Source organism: Triturus cristatus, chromosome 10, assembly GCF_964204655.1.
Source record: "Triturus cristatus chromosome 10, aTriCri1.1, whole genome shotgun sequence".
In the NCBI taxonomy this organism is placed as follows: domain Eukaryota; kingdom Metazoa; phylum Chordata; class Amphibia; order Caudata; family Salamandridae; genus Triturus; species Triturus cristatus.
The window spans coordinates 310,462,539-310,483,320 of NC_140593.1; the positions used below are offsets into that span (position 1 = coordinate 310,462,539).

General features: G+C 47.7%; 1 protein-coding gene across 3 annotated transcripts in view; it reads left to right on the forward strand.

The window, feature by feature from the left end:
* Positions 1-20,782, forward strand: part of RUNDC3B (RUN domain containing 3B) — an 876,147-nt gene that overhangs the window by 500,920 nt on the left and 354,445 nt on the right. For all 3 annotated transcript variants that reach the window (XM_085631311.1, XM_085631313.1, XM_085631312.1), the window contains exon 7: positions 15,968-16,136. In XM_085631311.1, the coding sequence (XP_085487437.1) occupies positions 15,968-16,136 (169 nt within the window). The remainder of the gene's footprint in view (positions 1-15,967; positions 16,137-20,782) is intronic.

A 20,782-nucleotide genomic window follows, 5' to 3' on the forward strand; every position in this document is an offset into this window, starting at 1 on the left:
TTTTTTTATAGAGAGGCCAGCACAGTGACTATTTCCCACTGTGTAAAATTATGGTCATCCTTCCTAGTGCATTAATAACTGATTCATTACAAGAACTGCTATATTCTTACTACGGCTGTTACCACACAAGGATGTTGTCAAAGAAAGCATAACATGGATTTAGGCCCAGATCTCTGTGCTGGGTTGAATGTATGACGTTGTTCTGCATTCTGTCCATCAATAGTTCATTTTGCATTAGTCACCCCGAGAGGGATGGGTATGCTCAGACGTGAGTCCCGTGCTCTCCATGCCACTGGAATCAAGCTATCCTGGTTGAAGTGGGGTGAAACCCTGAAACCGGTCCTAGGATGCTTGTTTGCAGTCCAGGGAGGACCTGGCCTGGCAGTTCGGGCTGGACTGTTCCCATTGGGCACAGGGTCAAGACTGATTTGCATATGGCTGGGTCCAAACTGGAATGGCATGGTGAGCAAAACAAACGATGGATTTAAGCCCAGATCTCTGTACTGGGGTGAATGTATGACATTGTTCTGCATTCTGTCCATCAATAGTTCTTTTTGCATTTGTCAAAGAAAGCATAACAGGAAGTGAGTTCACAAGTGTTCTCCAAGGTTGGTTGTGTGAGTGCTAGTATGGAAGTTATTGAGATTTAAAAAATGACTCTGCAGCCAGTTGGAGCTAAGACATCGAGCTGTGCCGTGTTCAGTCAAGGATAACAAAGGCTGTCATTTTCCCCACCAGGCCAAATTGTGTTTTCAAGATAGCAGTCTAATGTGGCTGTGCATTAGATGGAAATTCAGCTGCCCTGGAAATATTTGAGGCACACCTTGTAATTGCGGTCTTCAGTTGTGCAGTCATGAGCCAGCTAATTACAAATTAGAGGCTGACTATGAACTTCAACATGAGCAATCAAGGCACCCAGAAAAAAAGCATGGGCAATTTGGAAAAATCCCCTTCACAATTGCAAATTAACTGGCCTATATTCGGTCTGTGAAATAAAGATAATACGGTGTTTCCATCAAATCATGTTTAAACACCTGTAAATCCAGAAGGTGAAACATTTTTATAGTGTATGCTCTTTTGCTGTGTATTTTCTTTCTGGTGTGCTGCTTGCTTTTGGAGATTCTGTGGCAGAATAAACTCTGCTAACATATATGGGTATGCTCAGAGCCATTCACCTGCTTTAACAATACAATGTAACACTGTCATTTCCTGCATCAGTGTTTACACCTTGGTCTGCGGAGACTTTGCCAGGTCCAAGCAAGAGCACACATGGACTCTACTCTCATGTCACTAGTCATTAACAGCAACACCTATTAAAAGAAGCCCAGAGCATTTAGGAGCCCATAAGGAGGGATATGGGTTGGAATGTTTGTTTGGGGCAAATTATTAGTGGCTGCTCTTTGCTTCTAGAATTATGGCAAGGACCGATGCCGTGTGGTAATGGTTGATCTTAATGCTTCTGAACTATTTCCTTATCAAGGTTGAGGCTTGCCCCCGATTTCCAAACCATCAAAAACCACAAGGTTGCCTTCACCCTCACCGAACTAGTCTTTTTGGTTCACTTATTAAAGTATTGTCAGGGAACGCATCTGTCAGATAGTAGAATAAAGGACCCTCAGGGCAACATCAACTGTGCCCAGGATGATAAATACTTCCTCTGTGGCTGGACAGTCAGTGAAAGGGGGCTTTCAAGAACCCCTATGCAGTGATCCTAAGGATGAGGCTGTAGGCACCCAAACAAGCTGGCACGTGTTTGGGAGACAGTGAAGATGTTGCTCATTTTGGCTCATGGTGTACTGGAAAATGCAACCCCACTTCCCATCTCTAAATAGTGTGCGAGTAGGTTGATGGTTTCACCTCAGCTCACCTCACCGTGCTGCTTCTATGTGGAGGTTTGCTCCATGTGGCGTTAACATAAGCATGCTGGGCCCAGCCATTTTGCATGCCAGGTAGGTACTCTCAGACCCACTCATGCACACACATGAACCCACTCACATTCTCCCACTCATGTACCCACTCACGCACCCACTCACAGACCCATACTGCCACTTATGTACCCACTCACACACCCATAGTCACTCATGCACCGGCTGACCCATACAGCCACTCATTCAACCACTGACCCATACAGCCACTCATGTACCTACTCTCAGACCCATACAACCACTCATGTACCTCCTCACAGACCCATACAACCACTCATGTACCTACTCACGCTCCCACTCAGCCATTCATGTACCCACTCACAGACCCAATAAGCCACTCATGTACCCACTCACAGACCCAATAAGCCACTCATGTACCCACTCACAGACCCAATAAGCCACTCATGTACCCACTCACAGACCCAATAAGCCACTCATGTACCCACTCACAGACCCATACAGCCACTCATGTACCCACTCACAGACCCATACAGCCACTCATGTGCCCACTCACAGACCCATACAGCCACTCATGTACCCACTCACAGACCCATACAGCCACTCATGTACCCACTCACAGACCCATACAGCCACTCATGTACCCACTCACAGACCCATACAGCCACTCACGCACCCACTCACAGATCCATACAGCCACTCACGCACCCACTCACAGATCCATACAGCTACTCACGCACCCACTCACAGATCCATACAGCTACTCACGCACCCACTCACAGATCCATACAGCCACTCACATCCCCACTCAGACCCATACAGCCACTCACATCCCCACTCAGACCCATACAGCCACTCACATCCCCACTCAGACCCATACAGCCACTCACACCCACTCAGACCCATACAGCCACTCACACCCACTCACAGACCATACAGCCACTCACACAGCCACTCACAGACCCGTACAGCCACTCACAGACCCGTACAGCCACTCACAGACCCGTACAGCCACTCACAGACCCGTACAGCCACTCACAGACCCGTACAGCCACTCACAGACCCGTACAGCCACTCACAGACCCGTACAGCCACTCGCGCGCCCGTACAGCCACTCGCGCGCCCGTACAGCCACTCGCGCGCCCGTACAGCCACTCGCGCGCCCGTACAGCCACTCGCGCGCCCGTACAGCCACTCGCGCGCCCGTACAGCCACTCGCGCACCCGTACAGCCACTCGCGCACCCGTACAGCCACTCGCGCACCCGTACAGCCACTCGCGCACCCGTACAGCCACTCGCACACCCGCACAGCCACTCGCACAGCCGCACAGCCACTCGCACAGCCACTCGCACAGCCACTCGCACAGCCACTCGCACAGCCACTCGCACAGCCACTCGCACAGCCACTCGCACAGCCACTCGCACAGCCACTCGCACAGCCACTCGCACAGCCACTCGTACAGCCACTCGTACAGCCACTCGTACAGCCACTCGTACAGCCACTCGTACAGCCACTCGTACAGCCACTCGTACAGCCACTCGTACAGCCACTCGTACAGCCACTCGTACAGCCACTCGTACAGCCACTCGTACAGCCACTCGTACAGCCACTCGTACAGCCACTCGTACAGCCACTCGTACAGCCACTCGTACAGCCACTCGTACAGCCACTCGTACAGCCACTCGTACAGCCACTCGTACAGCCACTCGTACAGCCACTCGTACAGCCACTCGTACAGCCACTCGTACAGCCACTCGTACAGCCACTCGTACAGCCACTCGTACAGCCACTCGTACAGCCACTCGTACAGCCACTCGTACAGCCACTCGTACAGCCACTCGTACAGCCACACGTACAGCCACACGTACAGCCACACGTACAGCCACTCGTACAGCCACTCGTACAGCCACTCGTACAGCCACTCGTACAGCCACTCGTACAGCCACTCGTACAGCCACTCGTACAGCCACTCGTACAGCCACTCGTACAGCCACTCGTACAGCCACTCGTACAGCCACTCGTACAGCCACTCGTACAGCCACTCGTACAGCCACTCGTACAGCCACTCGTACAGCCACTCGTACAGCCACTCGTACAGCCACTCGTACAGCCACTCGTACAGCCACTCGTACAGCCACTCGTACAGCCACTCGTACAGCCACTCGTACAGCCACTCGTACAGCCACTCGTACAGCCACTCGTACAGCCACTCGTACAGCCACTCGTACAGCCACTCGTACAGCCACTCGTACAGCCACTCGTACAGCCACTCGTACAGCCACTCGTACAGCCACTCGTACAGCCACTCGTACAGCCACTCGTACAGCCACTCGTACAGCCACTCGTACAGCCACTCGTACAGCCACTCGTACAGCCACTCGTACAGCCACTCGTACAGCCACTCGTACAGCCACTCGTACAGCCACTCGTACAGCCACTCGTACAGCCACTCGTACAGCCACTCGTACAGCCACTCGTACAGCCACTCGTACAGCCACTCGTACAGCCACTCGTACAGCCACTCGTACAGCCACTCGTACAGCCACTCGTACAGCCACTCGTACAGCCACTCGTACAGCCACTCGTACAGCCACTCGTACAGCCACTCGTACAGCCACTCGTACAGCCACTCGTACAGCCACTCGTACAGCCACTCGTACAGCCACTCGTACAGCCACTCGTACAGCCACTCGTACAGCCACTCGTACAGCCACTCGTACAGCCACTCGTACAGCCACTCGTACAGCCACTCGTACAGCCACTCGTACAGCCACTCGTACAGCCACTCGTACAGCCACTCGTACAGCCACTCGTACAGCCACTCGTACAGCCACTCGTACAGCCACTCGTACAGCCACTCGTACAGCCACTCGTACAGCCACTCGTACAGCCACTCGTACAGCCACTCGTACAGCCACTCGTACAGCCACTCGTACAGCCACTCGTACAGCCACTCGTACAGCCACTCGTACAGCCACTCGTACAGCCACTCGTACAGCCACTCGTACAGCCACTCGTACAGCCACTCGTACAGCCACTCGTACAGCCACTCGTACAGCCACTCGTACAGCCACTCGTACAGCCACTCGTACAGCCACTCGTACAGCCACTCGTACAGCCACTCGTACAGCCACTCGTACAGCCACTCGTACAGCCACTCGTACAGCCACTCGTACAGCCACTCGTACAGCCACTCGTACAGCCACTCGTACAGCCACTCGTACAGCCACTCGTACAGCCACTCGTACAGCCACTCGTACAGCCACTCGTACAGCCACTCGTACAGCCACTCGTACAGCCACTCGTACAGCCACTCGTACAGCCACTCGTACAGCCACTCGTACAGCCACTCGTACAGCCACTCGTACAGCCACTCGTACAGCCACTCACCCATGCACTCACCCACTATCCCATACAGCCACTCACTATCCCATACAGCCACTCACACCAACATGCACTCACTATCCCATACAGCCACTCACACCAACATGCACTCACTATCCCATACAGCCACTCACACCAACATGCACTCACTATCCCATACAGCCACTCACACCAACATGCACTCACTATCCCATACAGCCACTCACACCAACATGCACTCACTATCCCATACAGCCACTCCCACACCCACTCACAAACATTACAGGTACAGTAAGGTTTTTTTTAAAAAAAAATCTTAAAAATTCACATTAAAAAAAGACATAGGATACAGGAACTTTATAGTTGGGCTCAGATTTCACATGTACAAAATCATAGATTTCAGCAGTTAAAAAGACCTAAGCTAACTATAACTTCACATGTTACTTCACTTATGACATGGTCATGCAAGTTAATTAACAGACATAGCAGTGCTTAGTTTGAGCCAGAGGTTTACGGTGTTCAGCACTGACTCTTAATTCTCAACACCAACACTACCGACAGTCCACTACATGGTGGCGCTGTCTGTTTAATTTAAGATGAACACAAAAAACTGTTTTGTAATTCAATATGCATTAAAAATGAATAATTCTTGTCACCCACGCCTTTTTTTATAGCTCTGAATTATCTGCCTGAATTGTTACACTTTTAGAAGTGTGATGGTTAGTAGTTGTGTTGATACTGTGCTTGGCAGTGCTGGCAGGGCCAATGTGTGATGCAAGAGGCATCGATTTCCTGAGAAGGACCCTGTCACATTTTTCCAAATTAGTCACTGAGGTATAGAGACAAAGCTTGAGCTGCTGTTTACTGCAGCCTCCATCGCCAGCTGCTACGACATGTACTGTTTTGTATAGGGTTCCTAATAATCCAAATCATTGGAAGTTTATTAAGAGGACTATGGGTGTTTTAAGAAGCTACATGGTCTCCCTTCCATGATGGGTCCAATGCCATCTGTGAAAGATACATGTTATATTATGTATTTCTTACAAAAAGAGCATATGTGGAAAATTGTGTGCATGGGTAAAAAGCTATCATTATGAAAATAAAATATTTTATAAGATTATTGTATCAAATGCAGAAGGGTAAAACTTCGCATATTCAATTGCCAAACAATAAATGAAAGTAACTTCGCTTTCCAAAGTTTTCTGAAGTGTTGTACATAAAAATATTGGCATTTATGAAGCGCATCACCTACCTCAAGCAGGGGTGTCCCGGCACTTTGTGATCAATGCAGGTGAAAAAAAAGGTCCAACGGAGGCACTAGCCTTGACTGAAAAGCCAGGTCTTCAAGGTCTTCCTGAACTCACATTCTGACTTAATCAAGAACATGTGGGAAGGCAGGGAGTTCCACAGTCTGGCCGTCCCAACTGTGAAGGATCTACCTCCAGTTCGGGACTTCACATAGCAGGGTACACAAAGCAGGTACTGGGAATTGAATCTCAGAGTGCGTTTTTGTTGATATAGGCAGAGACAATGCCTGAGATACCTAGGGCCACTGTCGTGCAAGGCATGAAAGGCCAGAGTCAGGGACTTGAACTCTATCCTCTAAGCTACAGGAAACCAGTGAAGTTGTCTGATGTGGGGAGCGATGTGGTGACGGAACGGGACCCGACTTATTAATCTCACTGCTGCATTCTATACGATCTGCAATCTATAGGAAGGCAGCCCCAGGTATAGATTGTTTAGTAAGTGCAGCCGAGATGTCACAGTAACGTGGACTATGACCCTTTCCTCGGCAATAGGTGCAAAGATTTCCTTAAGCTTCTCAGCCTTGTGAAGCATGAGGATGATTTATGACGTACTTGGGCCAAAAAAGAAAGGGCAGTATCCCATTTGATGCCCAGGTTCCTAGCCGTGTTTGCCGGAGCTGGTGGCGATCCCATTTCTACTGGCCACCATAGTCCTGCGGGGGTGGATATGCCTGCCCAAAGATCAAGACCACCATCTTGTCCGCATTAAGTTTTAAGCTGTTATTATTCATCCAGCTCGAGATGTCCTTCAGACACACCTTAAATCTAGCAAAGAAATCTGCAGAGTGATCCTTAAAGGAGTACATCAACTGGGTGTCGTCCACTTAGGAGGCTGTCTTCACTTCCCAAGATGCAATGAGAGTGAAAAGTGGCACCAGATAGGTGTTAAAGCAATGGATTCAGAGCAGAGCCTTGAAGCACTCAGCACCACAGTGGCTTAGGTTCAGATTGATTGGGTTGGAGAAAGACCCTTTGAGAGCTGTCCTTAAGGTAAGACTGGAACCAGGAGAGTACTACCCCTGTAAGCCCAACTGTTTGTCTATGCAGTAGAATTTAGGTGCGCAACCATATCAAATGCTGCAGCGTCTTCAGTCATTCTTACAGATTCCACCTCTTCCACCAGTGCAGTCTTCAGTGCTATATCCCAACCGAAAACCGAACTGTCATGCAGGATGTAATGTGTCTCTATGAAATTGGCGAGTTGGCATTGCACCAGTTTTTCCAACATTTTTGTGGGTGCTGGCAGTGAAATCGGGCGAAGGTTGCTAAGCTCCTTGGTCAGTTTTTTTTTCTTTCTGTTTTTTAATAGGGGTTGTAGAAGAGCATTTTTCCAACTATCCGGAAAAATGCTGGTGGATAGCGAGGTATTTCAAATGTGATTTAGTACTGGGTTATTCACATGAACCAATGCCCTTAAGAGCTTAGGGGGAGGCAGGGATCCTCAGGGGAACCAGACTTGCATCTCAGGATTTCAGCCAGTGATTCCTACAGAGAAATGGGGAGAAATGCCGAGAAGGTGCCATTGGCATTTATGATTCCTGGTGATTGTGGCTGTACTGTCTCAGCTCATGTCGTAAACAAGGCATACACTTTCTGTATTTGTTTCCTCAAAAAAGTTAGATAAATTCATGCAGAGGGAAGGAGAAGCCTGTATATTTCCCTCCATTGCAGAAGGATTGGTAAAGTATTTGACTATTCTGAAAATTTCCCTACCAGCGTTCTCCGCACTCTTGATATGCTTAACAAAGTATTGCCTTCTTGACTCCCTCATACGTTTGGGGAGATCATAGTACATAGTGGAAATCACATTCCAAGACATCAAAGGAATGCTTGTTCACAGTAGATAAGTATCCAACAGATAGGCATCCCAATAAAAAAACCAAGCATTGGCATAGCCAATAGGTCTCGCCTTTGGGACCTTAGAAGTGTTTAGTTATCCAGCACAATATCCTTGGTGCAACAACATCAAGTGTTGCATGGCTAAACACTTATAAGGTCCCGAAAGCGAGACTTATTGTCTATGCCAATGCTTGTTATATTCTGAGTTCAGGCATGCTTCACGTCAAAGGCCATGGGTGAAGAAAACCACCAGAAGAGAACAGACATTTACTATTCAGAGCTACATAGCTAGGGAAATGGATAATTAAGATGTTTGCGACCCCTACAAGACTCTGAGGATGATAGGTTGATTCCTACAGTGCCTCTCTAAGTGAGAACAGAACTATAAAAATGCTTCATATCCAGCTGTAAATGGGTAATAAATGCTTCAAGTCCGGCTGTAAATGAGGTATCCCGGGGTTATTACATAGTACAATTTTGCTGACAAATCAACACGATGCGTCACAACAATAAAGAGACTCGCCCAAAGTCACTAAAATTGAATTCCGCTACAGATCACAGGCCACAGACTACCAATTCTTGGGTAAATGGCCGCAGTTAGAGAAATAGGGCACGCAGATGAATACAAATGTGTGGCCAGGAGGCAGAGGCAAGCATGCCTGCTGGACGTAAGGATGTTACTGCATACTTGGGGCTTGTCTGTAAATTCAGATGGCATGGGATTAGTAGATGTCCTGACATGTTGACAATGCAAAGATTGCTAATATAACAGACGCGGCTCAGCAGATGTAACATTAAAGAAAAGTACAGTGTGGGACATAGGGCACATATTTAATTAAGGCTGGCAATCAGGGGCTAATGGAGAACAAATAAGACCCACATTAAACCACTCATTCAGGGATAACAGAATGCCTGCAAGTTTACATATCTCGAAAATGGAGTGGACGCACCGATTTTATAGCAAAACCAGCATTTGCCGCGCAACAAGCAAATTGTGCGCACAAAAGTGATCGAGAGCAAGACGTGCGGCCGCGATCGGGAGTTGTGTGCGCGCGTGCAAAAAGGAAAAAAAAAACACGCAGACTGGCGAGTGGTGTGCGCACACCATGACGAGAGAGGAAAGCCAGATGGCGCCTCTGCTAGTCATTGTGCACGTAACTGCATGCTCTATGCCAGCCAAAAGCGTGTGGTAGGACTTTTAAAAGCCCACACACTAAATGTCTCGCAGAGCAGCGCATGCGCTGGCTCAGACGAGACCTAATAAACAGGACTACTGCAAAGTATCTGTAGATTACCCAAAGAAATAAAAACGTGTGTTAAGGTTCTTTATTTCATGTTAGAGGAACACATTTCATTACTATCTAAAGAACTTTAAAAGCAGGCAGAAGTTGTAACAGGAAATACAGTATGTTCAGGCCCTTTGTAAAGCAGCAAATGGATTAGGGATGTTTGTTTGCATGCTATAAATTTAACTCCCTGATCTCTTTACCGGCTAACTGACCTACAAATCTTAGCAGTTGTAAAAACAAAATGATAGCATCTGGCAGCCCAGTGGAAGGCACAGTATGGCAGCTAGTGAAGCACACCCTGTGAAAAGCAACCTCTAAACAAAACATAAAACAGCTTCTGGTAAAAGTGACTAGAATCCACAAAAAACCTTACAGAAACCATACAGTGAGTATTGGTGGGGCGAGAAGCATGCAAGGAGAGACGGCTTTAAAACATGCATTCTCACGAAGGGCTTTACAAAAAAGAAAAAAAGCTTTCCCAAGAAGCGAGCAGTTATGGCACAAATACATGGAACCACTCAGGGAGGTTGCAAACAGGCTATGCTCCACGGAAGAGAGTAACTCAAGCTGGACAGCCTAAAACAAAACCAGAAAACAAAGCATGCACGTGTAATGACAAAAGGCAAAACAAATGGAAAGCAACGAGTGAAAGCATTTCTAGGTCCGCTTCTAGCTTGCCCCAATATGTCTTTGCAACCAGACCGCTGTGCCTGACAACGTTTTGTTATGCCATTAGGTTATTACTATTATTTTCGTTTTAAGCTTCTTGAACTGTGTGCCCACGAGGTGTTGGGCGGAGGCAGGGAGTAGCAAAAGGAGTGTTAGGAATTTTGCAAGAGATTTTTGTAGAAGAGATTTTAGTCGTAATGTTGGATGCAAAGTCCTTGGTTGTAAAATTATTCTAGCTCATGTTGGTATAGGGTTAGTAGAAGACACAAGTGGCAAAGTGTGGGGTAGTTTATGTGAGTGAGGTTAAAAGACGAACGAAGAGTCCAGGGCAGAGGTCCGCACATAAAAAATGGCCTTCTAGGGGTCATGATGTCTTTGGGTGCGAGATTTCTGCTTGTATGAGCATTTTTGTTTCCTTTTATCTTTACATTACTATCCAGCTCTGTGCAACCTCCAAACATATTTTGTCCTCTATCTAACATTTTATTGATTGTTTCTTACTCCAACTTTTATATCGATGGCACTTACAGCAGATTGAAACCTCCGGAGTCCAATAGAGATTTGCCTACTCGCATCTGCCTCATAACCTTCTGCCCTCAGCACCTGTGGAGAAGACCAAGACCACTGGTTCAGCACAGAACCAGCTCACCCGGTCATTTTTGAGTAAACTGTCCACTTAAAGCACTTACCTGTGATGGCTAGCCCAAACATTGCAACAAATGCTGCGCCTCCTGATTATAGGCTTTAAAGCAAGTCAAGAGGTAACTGGCTTTTTCAGTGTTTCGGGGCTGGGAGTGGGTGTGGCCACACACACTCCACACCACATAGAAAAGGCGTCATCTTTCCTAACCCTTTTCCATTGACTGTTTTCCATATACACTAACTTGCACACAAAAACCCTGCCCTATGCCATACAAAATATGCTCTGCAATACCAATCGACCTCATCCGCATCAACACATCTTTATCCTTCTTCATCACATCCATAAACCAACTATTCACAAACATCACTGCCACACTACAGTTTATTACCCATGTTCCAGCTTTCAGTCACAGCAAAGGAAACGTGCAGAATCACATTATCTATTCTCTGTCCTCACTGACATTTCTAGATGTGCTCTCCTGGACTACTACATGCCCTACATTTTAACGTTCAGCATAGCCACCTACAAGCTCCCACAGAATTCACCTCAATCCAAAGCTAATCCCAAACATGGTAATTCAGGAATGCCCCCACTAAATCAGCTAGAAAACATTCCTCATCTTCAAAAATGAAACACTGCTCGCTACCCTCAGCAGCTCTTTTCATCGTCTTTCAGAACCATATGCGCCTCCTCACACTTATGAAGCCCAAACTCTCACCTTCTGCACGTCAATGCCTATTTAGGCCATAGTTTCACAACAGAGATGGCATGGTGCAAATCCCAGACTCTCAGATTTTAAAGCAGCACACATACCACAAACACACATCGTTGCTATAGTCACCCTAAGTGCCATGGATGGCCCAGGTATTAGTCCATAATTGCTGTGGCTCACAAACTTAAGTTGCCTTTCCCTCATTAGGCTCAATATGGCTGAAACGCCCCTGCTACTGCTTGATTTTTGGTGTAGAGGGGAGATAGCCTAGCAGTTAGGGTAGTACTGTCCCTTTGAGGTGAGGCCTAGTCTGATTTGCCTATTGTTGGTCACCATCTGTAAATGTGGTATGAGCTGAGGAATGATGAAATGGAATGGTTTAAATTGATTACATCTGTTATGGGAATGAACTGAGAGTGTCCCCCTCCAGAGCAAATAGGAACTCATTGCTTCTCCAGGTAATGGCCAACCTGCAACAACACTTTGGAGAACCCCGAGGCACTAAAACAAATACAGCAGAGACAAAGGAAGCTGGACAATCAATTAGAAGCAGCCAGACATGCCTCCTGTATTGTCCTCCTCAGCCTGGGTACCTGCTAATGACTACGCCTCACATGGACTTACTAAAACACGTCTTTATTCTTAAGTGTAACCGCAAACCCAACGTTCTAAACCTGCATTCACTTTGCTACGCTCACATCCTAGTTCTACAGAGTCCACCAGGAGCCACAAGGGTTACATTTTTGCTTACTCACATGACACTACAACTCCCATAACGAAGAGAGAGAGACAGACTCATTAATCAATCCATGGCAGGAACTTCACTAAGGGTCTCTGTCTCCTATGGGCATCTCCACCTAGGAAGATGTGTTCAACCACTGTGGAGATAGTTATCAAATCAAATCGGGTGTTAAGCGTGACTACTCACCCGTAAGGGTCTCAAGGCGCTGGGGGGTGTGGGCGGGGTTCGCAGGTTCCAGTCCATCAAGGAGGGGGTCTGTCGAAGAGCCAGGTTTTGAGGTTTCTTGCGAAGATGGGGCGCGATGTTATCTGTCGGAGGTGGAGCGGAAGGTCGTTCCAGGCTCTGGCCGCATGGAAGGAGCGGCCTCCCAATCTGGTCTTTCTGGTGTGGGGGACCACGGTGTAGGAGAGCTGGGCTGATCGTAGGGTCCTTTGGGGTGCATGGAATTTGAGTCGGCTATTCAGGTATGCTGGTCCGGTGTCGTGGAGGGCCTTGTGAGCATGGGTTAGCATCTTGAAGGTGACTCTAGCTTCGATGGGGAGACAGTGGAGTGTGCGCAGGTGCAGGGAGATGTGGCAGTGTCTTGGCAGGTTGAGGACCAGTCTTGCGGCGGCGTTTTGGATGTTCTGTAGCTTGCAGGTGAGGTTTTTGTTTATTCCGGCAAAGAGTGCGTTGCCGTAGTCGAGCCTGCTGGTGACCAGGGCGTGATTGACGGTCTTTCTGTGTTCCAGGGGGATCCATTTGAAGGCCTTATGAAGGAGGCAGAGGGTGTGGAAGCAGGGCAGTTTATCTGGCGTTCCATTTTGAGCTCTGAGTCCAGGATGATTCCCAGGTTGCATGCGTGGTCCGTGGGGGTGAGTGGGCTTCCAAGGGGGGCCAGGAGGTGTGGTTCAGGCATTTGAGTTTGGGCCCATGATTAGTAATTCTGTTTTGTTAGTATTTAGTTGCAGGCAGCTGTTTTCCATCCATTTGGTGATGGCTTCCATGCCTCCTTGAAAGTGGTGTCTGGCGGTGTTGGGTTCGTTGGATAGGTAGAGGATGAATTGGGTGTTGTCTGCATATGACACAATGTTGAGTCCGTAGGTTCTGATGATGGGGGTGAGCGGAGCCTTGTAGACGTTGAAGAGCGTAGGGCTGAGGGAGGACCCCTGGGGGACTCGGTAGGTGTAGGGTCCGAGAGGAAAGGGGGGAGTCTGACCCGCTGCATTCTGCCGGAAATAAAGGAGCGGATCCAGTCGAGGGCCTTGTCTTGGATCCCTGCACCATGGAGTCTGTGTATTATGGTGCGGTGAGAAACTGTGTCGAACGCCGCTGAGAGGTCGAGGAGGATAAGGGCTGCTGTTTCTCCTTTGTCCAGTAAGGTACGGATGTCGTCTGTTGTGGCGAGGAGGGCGGTTTCCGTACTGTTGTTTTTTCTGAAGCCGGATTGGGAGGAGTCTAGGATGTTGTGCTCTTCGATGAATGTGGCGAGTTGGCTGTTGATAGCTTTCTCGATGACTTTTGCTGGGAACGGAAGCAGGGAGATGTGTCTGTAGTTTTTGAGGTCGGTGGGGTCCGCCGAGGGTTTCTTCAGGAGGGGGTTGATCTTGGCGTGTTTCCAGTCAGGGAACGAGGCGGTTGCCAGGGAGCGGCTGATGGTGTGGCGGAGCATGGGTGCGATGGTGTCGGCGGCTCTGTTGAAAATGTGGTGGGGGCAGGGGTCTGTGGGAGCCCCAGAGTGGATTGACGTCATCGTCTTCAGTGTGTCTTCGGTGGTGAGGGCTGTCCAGTTGTCGATCGCTGGCTTCAGGGTGTCGGGGGTGGTTGGTGAGGGTTCAGTGTGTTGGTTGTCTTCGTCAAAGTTGTCGTAGATGCTCTTGATTTTGTGGTGGAAAAATGTACTGAGTTTGTCTGAGTGGTCTTGTGAGGGCGGGATGTCGGTGGACTTGCTGGTGGGTTGGGCGAACTCCTTGATGTTGTAGAGTTCTTTGCTGTTGTGTGCATGAGTGGAGATTCTGACTTAAATCGCTTTTTCCTAGTTTTTCTGATAAGTTGGTGGTGGGCGTTGGTGGCAGCTCTGAAGTTGTTGTGGGCTTCTGTGGATTTGGTGTTCCTCTAGGCCTTTTCGAGGCGGCGGCAAGTGCGTCTGGACTCTCAAAGTTCGGTGGTGAACCATCTAGCTTTCTTGGCGTGGGTGTTGTTGTTTTTCTTGAGGGGGGCTATGGTGTTGGCGCTGTCGGAGATCCATCTGTGAATGGTTCGGGCTGTGTTGTTGGCGGCGTCATTTTCCGCGATGGTTGGGGTGGAGTTGCTGAGTGATGAGGTTAGCTGGTCATGGGTGATTCTGGTCCAGTTTCTTCGTGGGAGCAGGTGCTGGTGTCTGTGGATGATGAAGGAACACTCCCACGCTCGTTTTGTAAGGAACATTGCTCAGCGTGAACCACCGAAAGGTCAGCCAATTATGAAGAATAGCCATTAGCAAGATATTACTCCTATTACTGCTGTCAAGAAGGGTCAAACAAACTCCCAAATCATTAGCGACTGGTTCCAGGGCTAAATGGAGCGTGCCTTACATCCTCCAAAGCAGAACTAGAACATGGCTACATTCACTGTAAATGTGGTTGGGTGGGGGTACATTTGTTTCTTGGAGTGAGTTGTCAGAAGCGCTGTATATTATAAATCCCAAAGACATTGTGATTGGGTCATCTGTGTGTCAGTTTAATACACGAAAAGTATCTTGATGTTGTACCATGATAATCCTGTACATTGAGTTTAATCACTTTAGGAATTAGTAAACAGATCTTTGATTAGTTTTGTGCAGGTGTGTTTTTTCATAATTAAGTAGTGATTCATGCAATAGTTTCATAGGAAAATCAGCAATAAAATGTAGGCTATAGTGCAAAATAAGCTTAATATAATAATTAACTATGTAGGCTATAGTGCAAAATAAGCTTAATATAATAATTAACTGTCTGCAAATATTTTCTATCACAACATGGACAAAGGAGGGTAAATCCATGCAACGAGGTGACATTTAATTATACAAACCTGCTTTTAGGCCCTTTGCTTCCACAATGTATCCTGTTTTAATCATTAATGGCTTCTCGGGGATGTGCCTGTATGTGCGACCAGATTCCAGGTACAGCGTGATTATAAAATAATGAGAGCGCACAGAGTGTAATTAGGCAAAGGCCACGCTTGCATTCAAGCTCATTCTCGTCTTTGGATGAGCCCGAGTGCCTAACATTTCAGCCCATCCATTACTGCAGGCAACGCGGTGGTAAGCAATGCATTGATTTTGGCATTAGTGCAGTGGACTCCGCTGCCTGCTTGCTGCAGATGTCAATATGAAGTTAGGGGAGTCGTGCCTCCAAGTCTGTGGAGGGCCCATTCCGTCATGGAGAAATCATTCACCGTGATGAATGGGGCTCCCCCCTTGGGGCCCAGTTGTCCTGCAGGGAATGGTCTGTCAGGGGGGCTGTGTAGTGAGTGCATGCTGCCCAGCTCGCCTCATGTGGCTTTAAATGCTCCCTCTTGCAGCTCCGACAGCATCAGCAGTGACGAGGAGGAGCTTCGGACGCTGGGGAGCAGCGGGAGTGAAAGCAGCACCCCGGAAAACATCGGCCCCCCTTTAATCATGGATGAGAACAGCTGGTACAACAAATGCCAGAGAGTGGAGCAGAAGTACCGCCTAACTGTGGAGCAAAAGGTAAAGTCTTCACAATAAGCGAAAGACAAGAGAGATGAAATGGGTCGAATTATAACATTTGATGTCTTTGAACATTGACAATCATAGGGGCATTTTATTACTCTTAGCATCTGTTCCATCGCAAAGGTATTCTGCTGCTACCGATGCCATCTCATGATCTACATATGTATGTATATATGTGTGTGTGTGTGTGTGTATATATATATATATATATATGTGTGTGTATATATATGAATAAATGCAAAAGAGAGTTGGCAATCCTGTTGACTTAGACGGCAATGCAATTTTTCCTTTAGTAGTTTCCAGACACACTTGATTCTGGTGGATGTATCTTATAGGCAAAGGGTAAATGAGAAGAAGAATCTTGGAAAAAAAAGCAAGACAATATGCAACGTGTGAGCATTCAGTAGGAAGAACTAACAATCATTGGCAAAGCCAATAGGTCACCTATGCAAAATCTATTGACTTGGTCAATTTTTGTACATCTTGCACAGCAATGAAGCTGCTGTGCAACATGACAAAGTACTTTCAGCTATGTTTCACAGCAGCTCAATTTCTGTGCAACATGCACAAAAACCTCGACAAATCCAATACATTTCACATAGGGGAAACCTATTGGCTTTCCAAATGCTTGTTACAAATGTGAGTAATATCAGCTATGCGCAAACTCTTCGCCTACAGTTTAAAAAAAAGGAGCTACTTCATAGCAGGGGTTTGCAAAGTCTGTCCAGGACTGTTTTCGAAAGCATCCCGCAAACTGCCGTAGCTTTATCGGACAGTCCTTCATACCACTGTTCAAAGGAAAATCCCTTGTTTTTTCTTTTGGGTCGCATGTAAAAACGTAGTGTTGCTGGGCAATCTTGGAGATTTTAGTTATTTTATCTACTTCTCTTAAATCGTGCATTGTCCAGCAGATTTTCCTAACACTCTAAAAGAGAATCTTTGAGAAATTGAGTTGTTGGTTGGGCCCTAGTCAAGCAGCAACCAAAATCCCTGTCAGGGTAAGGAACGAGCCAACCCTAAATTAACCTGTGCTCAACTGTATAGTAGCTTGGCTCCGAGGAGTCAGGCTTAACTTGGAGGCAAAGTGTAAAGTATTTGTGCAACACTTCAAACAGTAATAAAGTAAAAACGCCACACAAAAAGAATCACACACCAAGTTAGAAAATAAAACATTCTTTAATGAATGAAAAAAGGACCATAACGATAAAAATCCAATCTGTAGAACCGGGGATAATGCATTTGAAAGATTAAGGTGAAAATAGCCCCAAAAAGCACTAAGCGGCAACTGGATTTCTGGTTGTGCTGGGCCAGGACAGTCACCAGTTCAGACTTACTACTATGGAGCGCAGGACAGCTACAGGGATCCATTTAGGCCTCCTGAACAAAGTGTGTTAAATTCTGGTTTGTGGAGCGCAGATTTGCGTCAGATGCGTTGCACATCCGAAGCTTTACATCTGTTCTGAGATGCATTGTGGCTTCGATGCGAGTGCCTGCTTCATCGTTGAGGATCCCGTCGACTGGGCTTGCGGTGTGAAGTCTGGTGTCTGGATGTGGCACGCAGTCAGGGTGATGCATTAACTCCAGGGTAGGGGGTAGCAGAACTCGCAGAGTTTTTACTCTGCGGAATTCTGCAGAATAGTTCCACCCACTCCTAATATCTTATTAACTGCCTTAAGTAGCCACCTAACTTAAGCCCCGATTTATGCATTTATTGTAAAGTGCAGAAGATTGCTTGCTGCACTAAAGGGTAATGTGAGACGGAGGTCTCCTTGAATTTAAGACAAACGCCAATTGCACAGCAAAACAAGACACAGGCACATTATTGGGCCAGGAGAGAGCCTGGGGCTAGATGTAAAATGGCTGCATTTCCCAACATTCAGCTGGAGAATATAATGTCTTCCGAGGATTAAGTGAAGCCCCTAGCACTCGGCTCACCGTGCTTGGCAGCACTCTGACTTATAAGCACTGGCTCATAAAGGGAAATAAAAATACCACTGTGGGTATCATTTCTAGCCCCTTATCACCATGACCATGCCCCACCAACAAGAATTCCATGTATTCTCCTGGATACCAACACAGCTCTAAACCCTGTCCTGAGAGAGGAGCCTGCATGTGCAGGCCGGAGTATGGAGGCATTTCCAGATCTCCAGACAGCTCTCCCTCCTATCCACTATCCGGAACTAGAGCCTCTTCGCTTCTCCACCCCTCACACTCCATGGAATCTTTGGTTGCCAGGTGAGAACACTTACATAGGCGAAATACGAGGCCTCTTTCTGTTTACCACTTTCTAATCCACAGCTTGTGTTTTGAGTTGATGCACTCATTCACTGCCCTTCCTTTTGTAAGTCCGTTGTAGATGTACTCCTGAGCCCCTCAACCCCACATCCTGCACCACCAGCAGAGCTCCTGAACTGTCAGGTCACCAGCAGTCACCCTCCTGCATTACAAAGGAACATGGGAAAAGCACAACTATAAGTACCACAATACATAGCAAAAAAAGAAAAAACAGGGTCAGAACTATGACAACCTGGTGGACAGTTTTTGTGTACTTGCAAGTAAGAAAGACTACAACTCCCATAATGCACTTATTTATTAAATCAAAACTTATGACTGCAAACAACAAAGTTGGTGTGTATGACTCAGCCTCTCCTCCCTAGAAGTGAGTCACACCCAGCCATGTTTTTCCATTTGCATTCTGACAATTGTCATCCTGCTTTTATAATGACCTTATTAAAATAAAATTGCAGAATGTGAAATGCAGCACTGGACCATATCACTGTGTGTAAGACCGGTAGATCTTTGCTAGCGGAGTGCCTCAAGGTGTTTTTTTGCTTACCTAGTGACGCCCTTGAAGTTCCCAGAAGGTGGATGTGCAGAAAGTCGGGGTGCGTCTGACCCTTCTGGTACTGGGCACTCTCTGTGGGGTCCTTCCACGATCCACAGACACCCCTTGGGAGATCAGAGCACCCTCACTTCAGCAGGAGGCTGCAGGGGTTGAGTGTGAGTGCAGACGCCTGGGATTTCTCTTTGCGAGGTCCTTCTCATTCCACCATCTGCAAAGATGCCAGGGGCGATCCCTAAGTCTGCAGAGATCAGTTCACAAGGGGCTGCACAAATGCATGCAGTGATGCCTTGAAGATCACCCCCCCCCTTCATGCTTTTCTTCCAAGCTCCACAGGTGAGGGGAGACCTTCAGGCTCTGGGTGTGAGTGGCATTGCACACTCCACGGAGCACTGATACCCATCCCTTAGGTACTTCTTTCTGTTTTCACAAATGGGATGGTGCTCGGTGTGTGAGTTCACGACAACCCTCTATGCTCGCTGTAGCATGATTTCTGCTTGGGTTGTCATAGAACTTTTCTTCTGGATGGGGCAGCACTCATGTGACCTCCCTCCACTCAGATTGATAATCCTCTCCTCAAGTTCCTTGCTGAGGGACAGGCTGGGAGAAATTCCGAGCCTTTGATAATCCTCCATATATCTCCAGATAAGAGGGAGCTGCCACGATAAGTGAGGACAATTAAACATGTTAAAGCAATAATGAATAACTGCATAAAAAACAAATGTCGGGATTGCCGACCGCCCTGAATACAGTGCTGATTAATTTTGCCGGTGGAGCGGCAGAATTTATTAGTAATTCCGCATTACAAGAGAAATGCAGAATTACTAAATTCTGCCAATTCTGAATTCAAAATGCCGCCCACACCTAGTACAAGGAGTTGCGAGGCTGTGATGTGGAGTCTGGCGTCATCATAGAGGCTGCCATCGAGGGATGCAAGGGCCTGTGTCGAAGATGCATCACAGTCTGGTGGTGGTTCGAAAGCAAAGCCATGAGAAAGTTTGATATGGGTCCAATCCACGTAGTAGTGGAGATGCATCGGCTCTGCTTGGGTTTGCACTGCGCAGCAGAGGAGATGCGTCAGTACTGCTAGATCCACAGAGGGTAGCAGAGCACCTTAAACCCACTTCCAAGGGTTTAGTCCTTGGGTTGTACAACTTGGTAGGGTAGACTCAGACAGCAGAGTCCAAGTGCAAAGTTGTTGGAAGCATGTTAGATCCCTGAGGCTTCAGATCAGAATGTCAGCCAACTATTCCTTGGAGTCGTTCTGGGTTCAACAGATGCAGGTCCAGTCTTTACCCAGGCAACAGGGCAGCAGATGAGCACAGAAGGGCAGCAGTTCCTTGAGAGTATCAGCCCAGCAGAGTGACAGTCCTGATAGCAGCACAACTGTCCTTCCTGGTAGAGTATCCAAAGGTCTAGAAGTGTAATGAAGAGTTGGTGTCTAGGGTCCTCTCTTTATTCCCTGGCGCCCTGGTTCTGGAAGGTAGGAGAAGCTTCTAGACAGTGGCTTTGAAGTGCATGAAATCTGCCACCTCCCATGCCCAGGCACCAAGCTGTCTGCTCTAACAATACAGGGTTGTTAAGCTTTTTGTGTGAAGGCATAGCACAGGCTATTCAGTTGTAAGTAGGGTTGTGCTCAGCACTTCCCACACGCCACCATCCTCTCAGCACATGACCCATCCAGGCACACCTAATCCCTCTATTGTGTTACTGTCTGGGAGGAATTGACAAAGTCTAACTGTCCCTTACGCCCAGTCATGTGGCTCAAGCCCAGCTGCAGGCACGAAAAGGATAAGGGTAA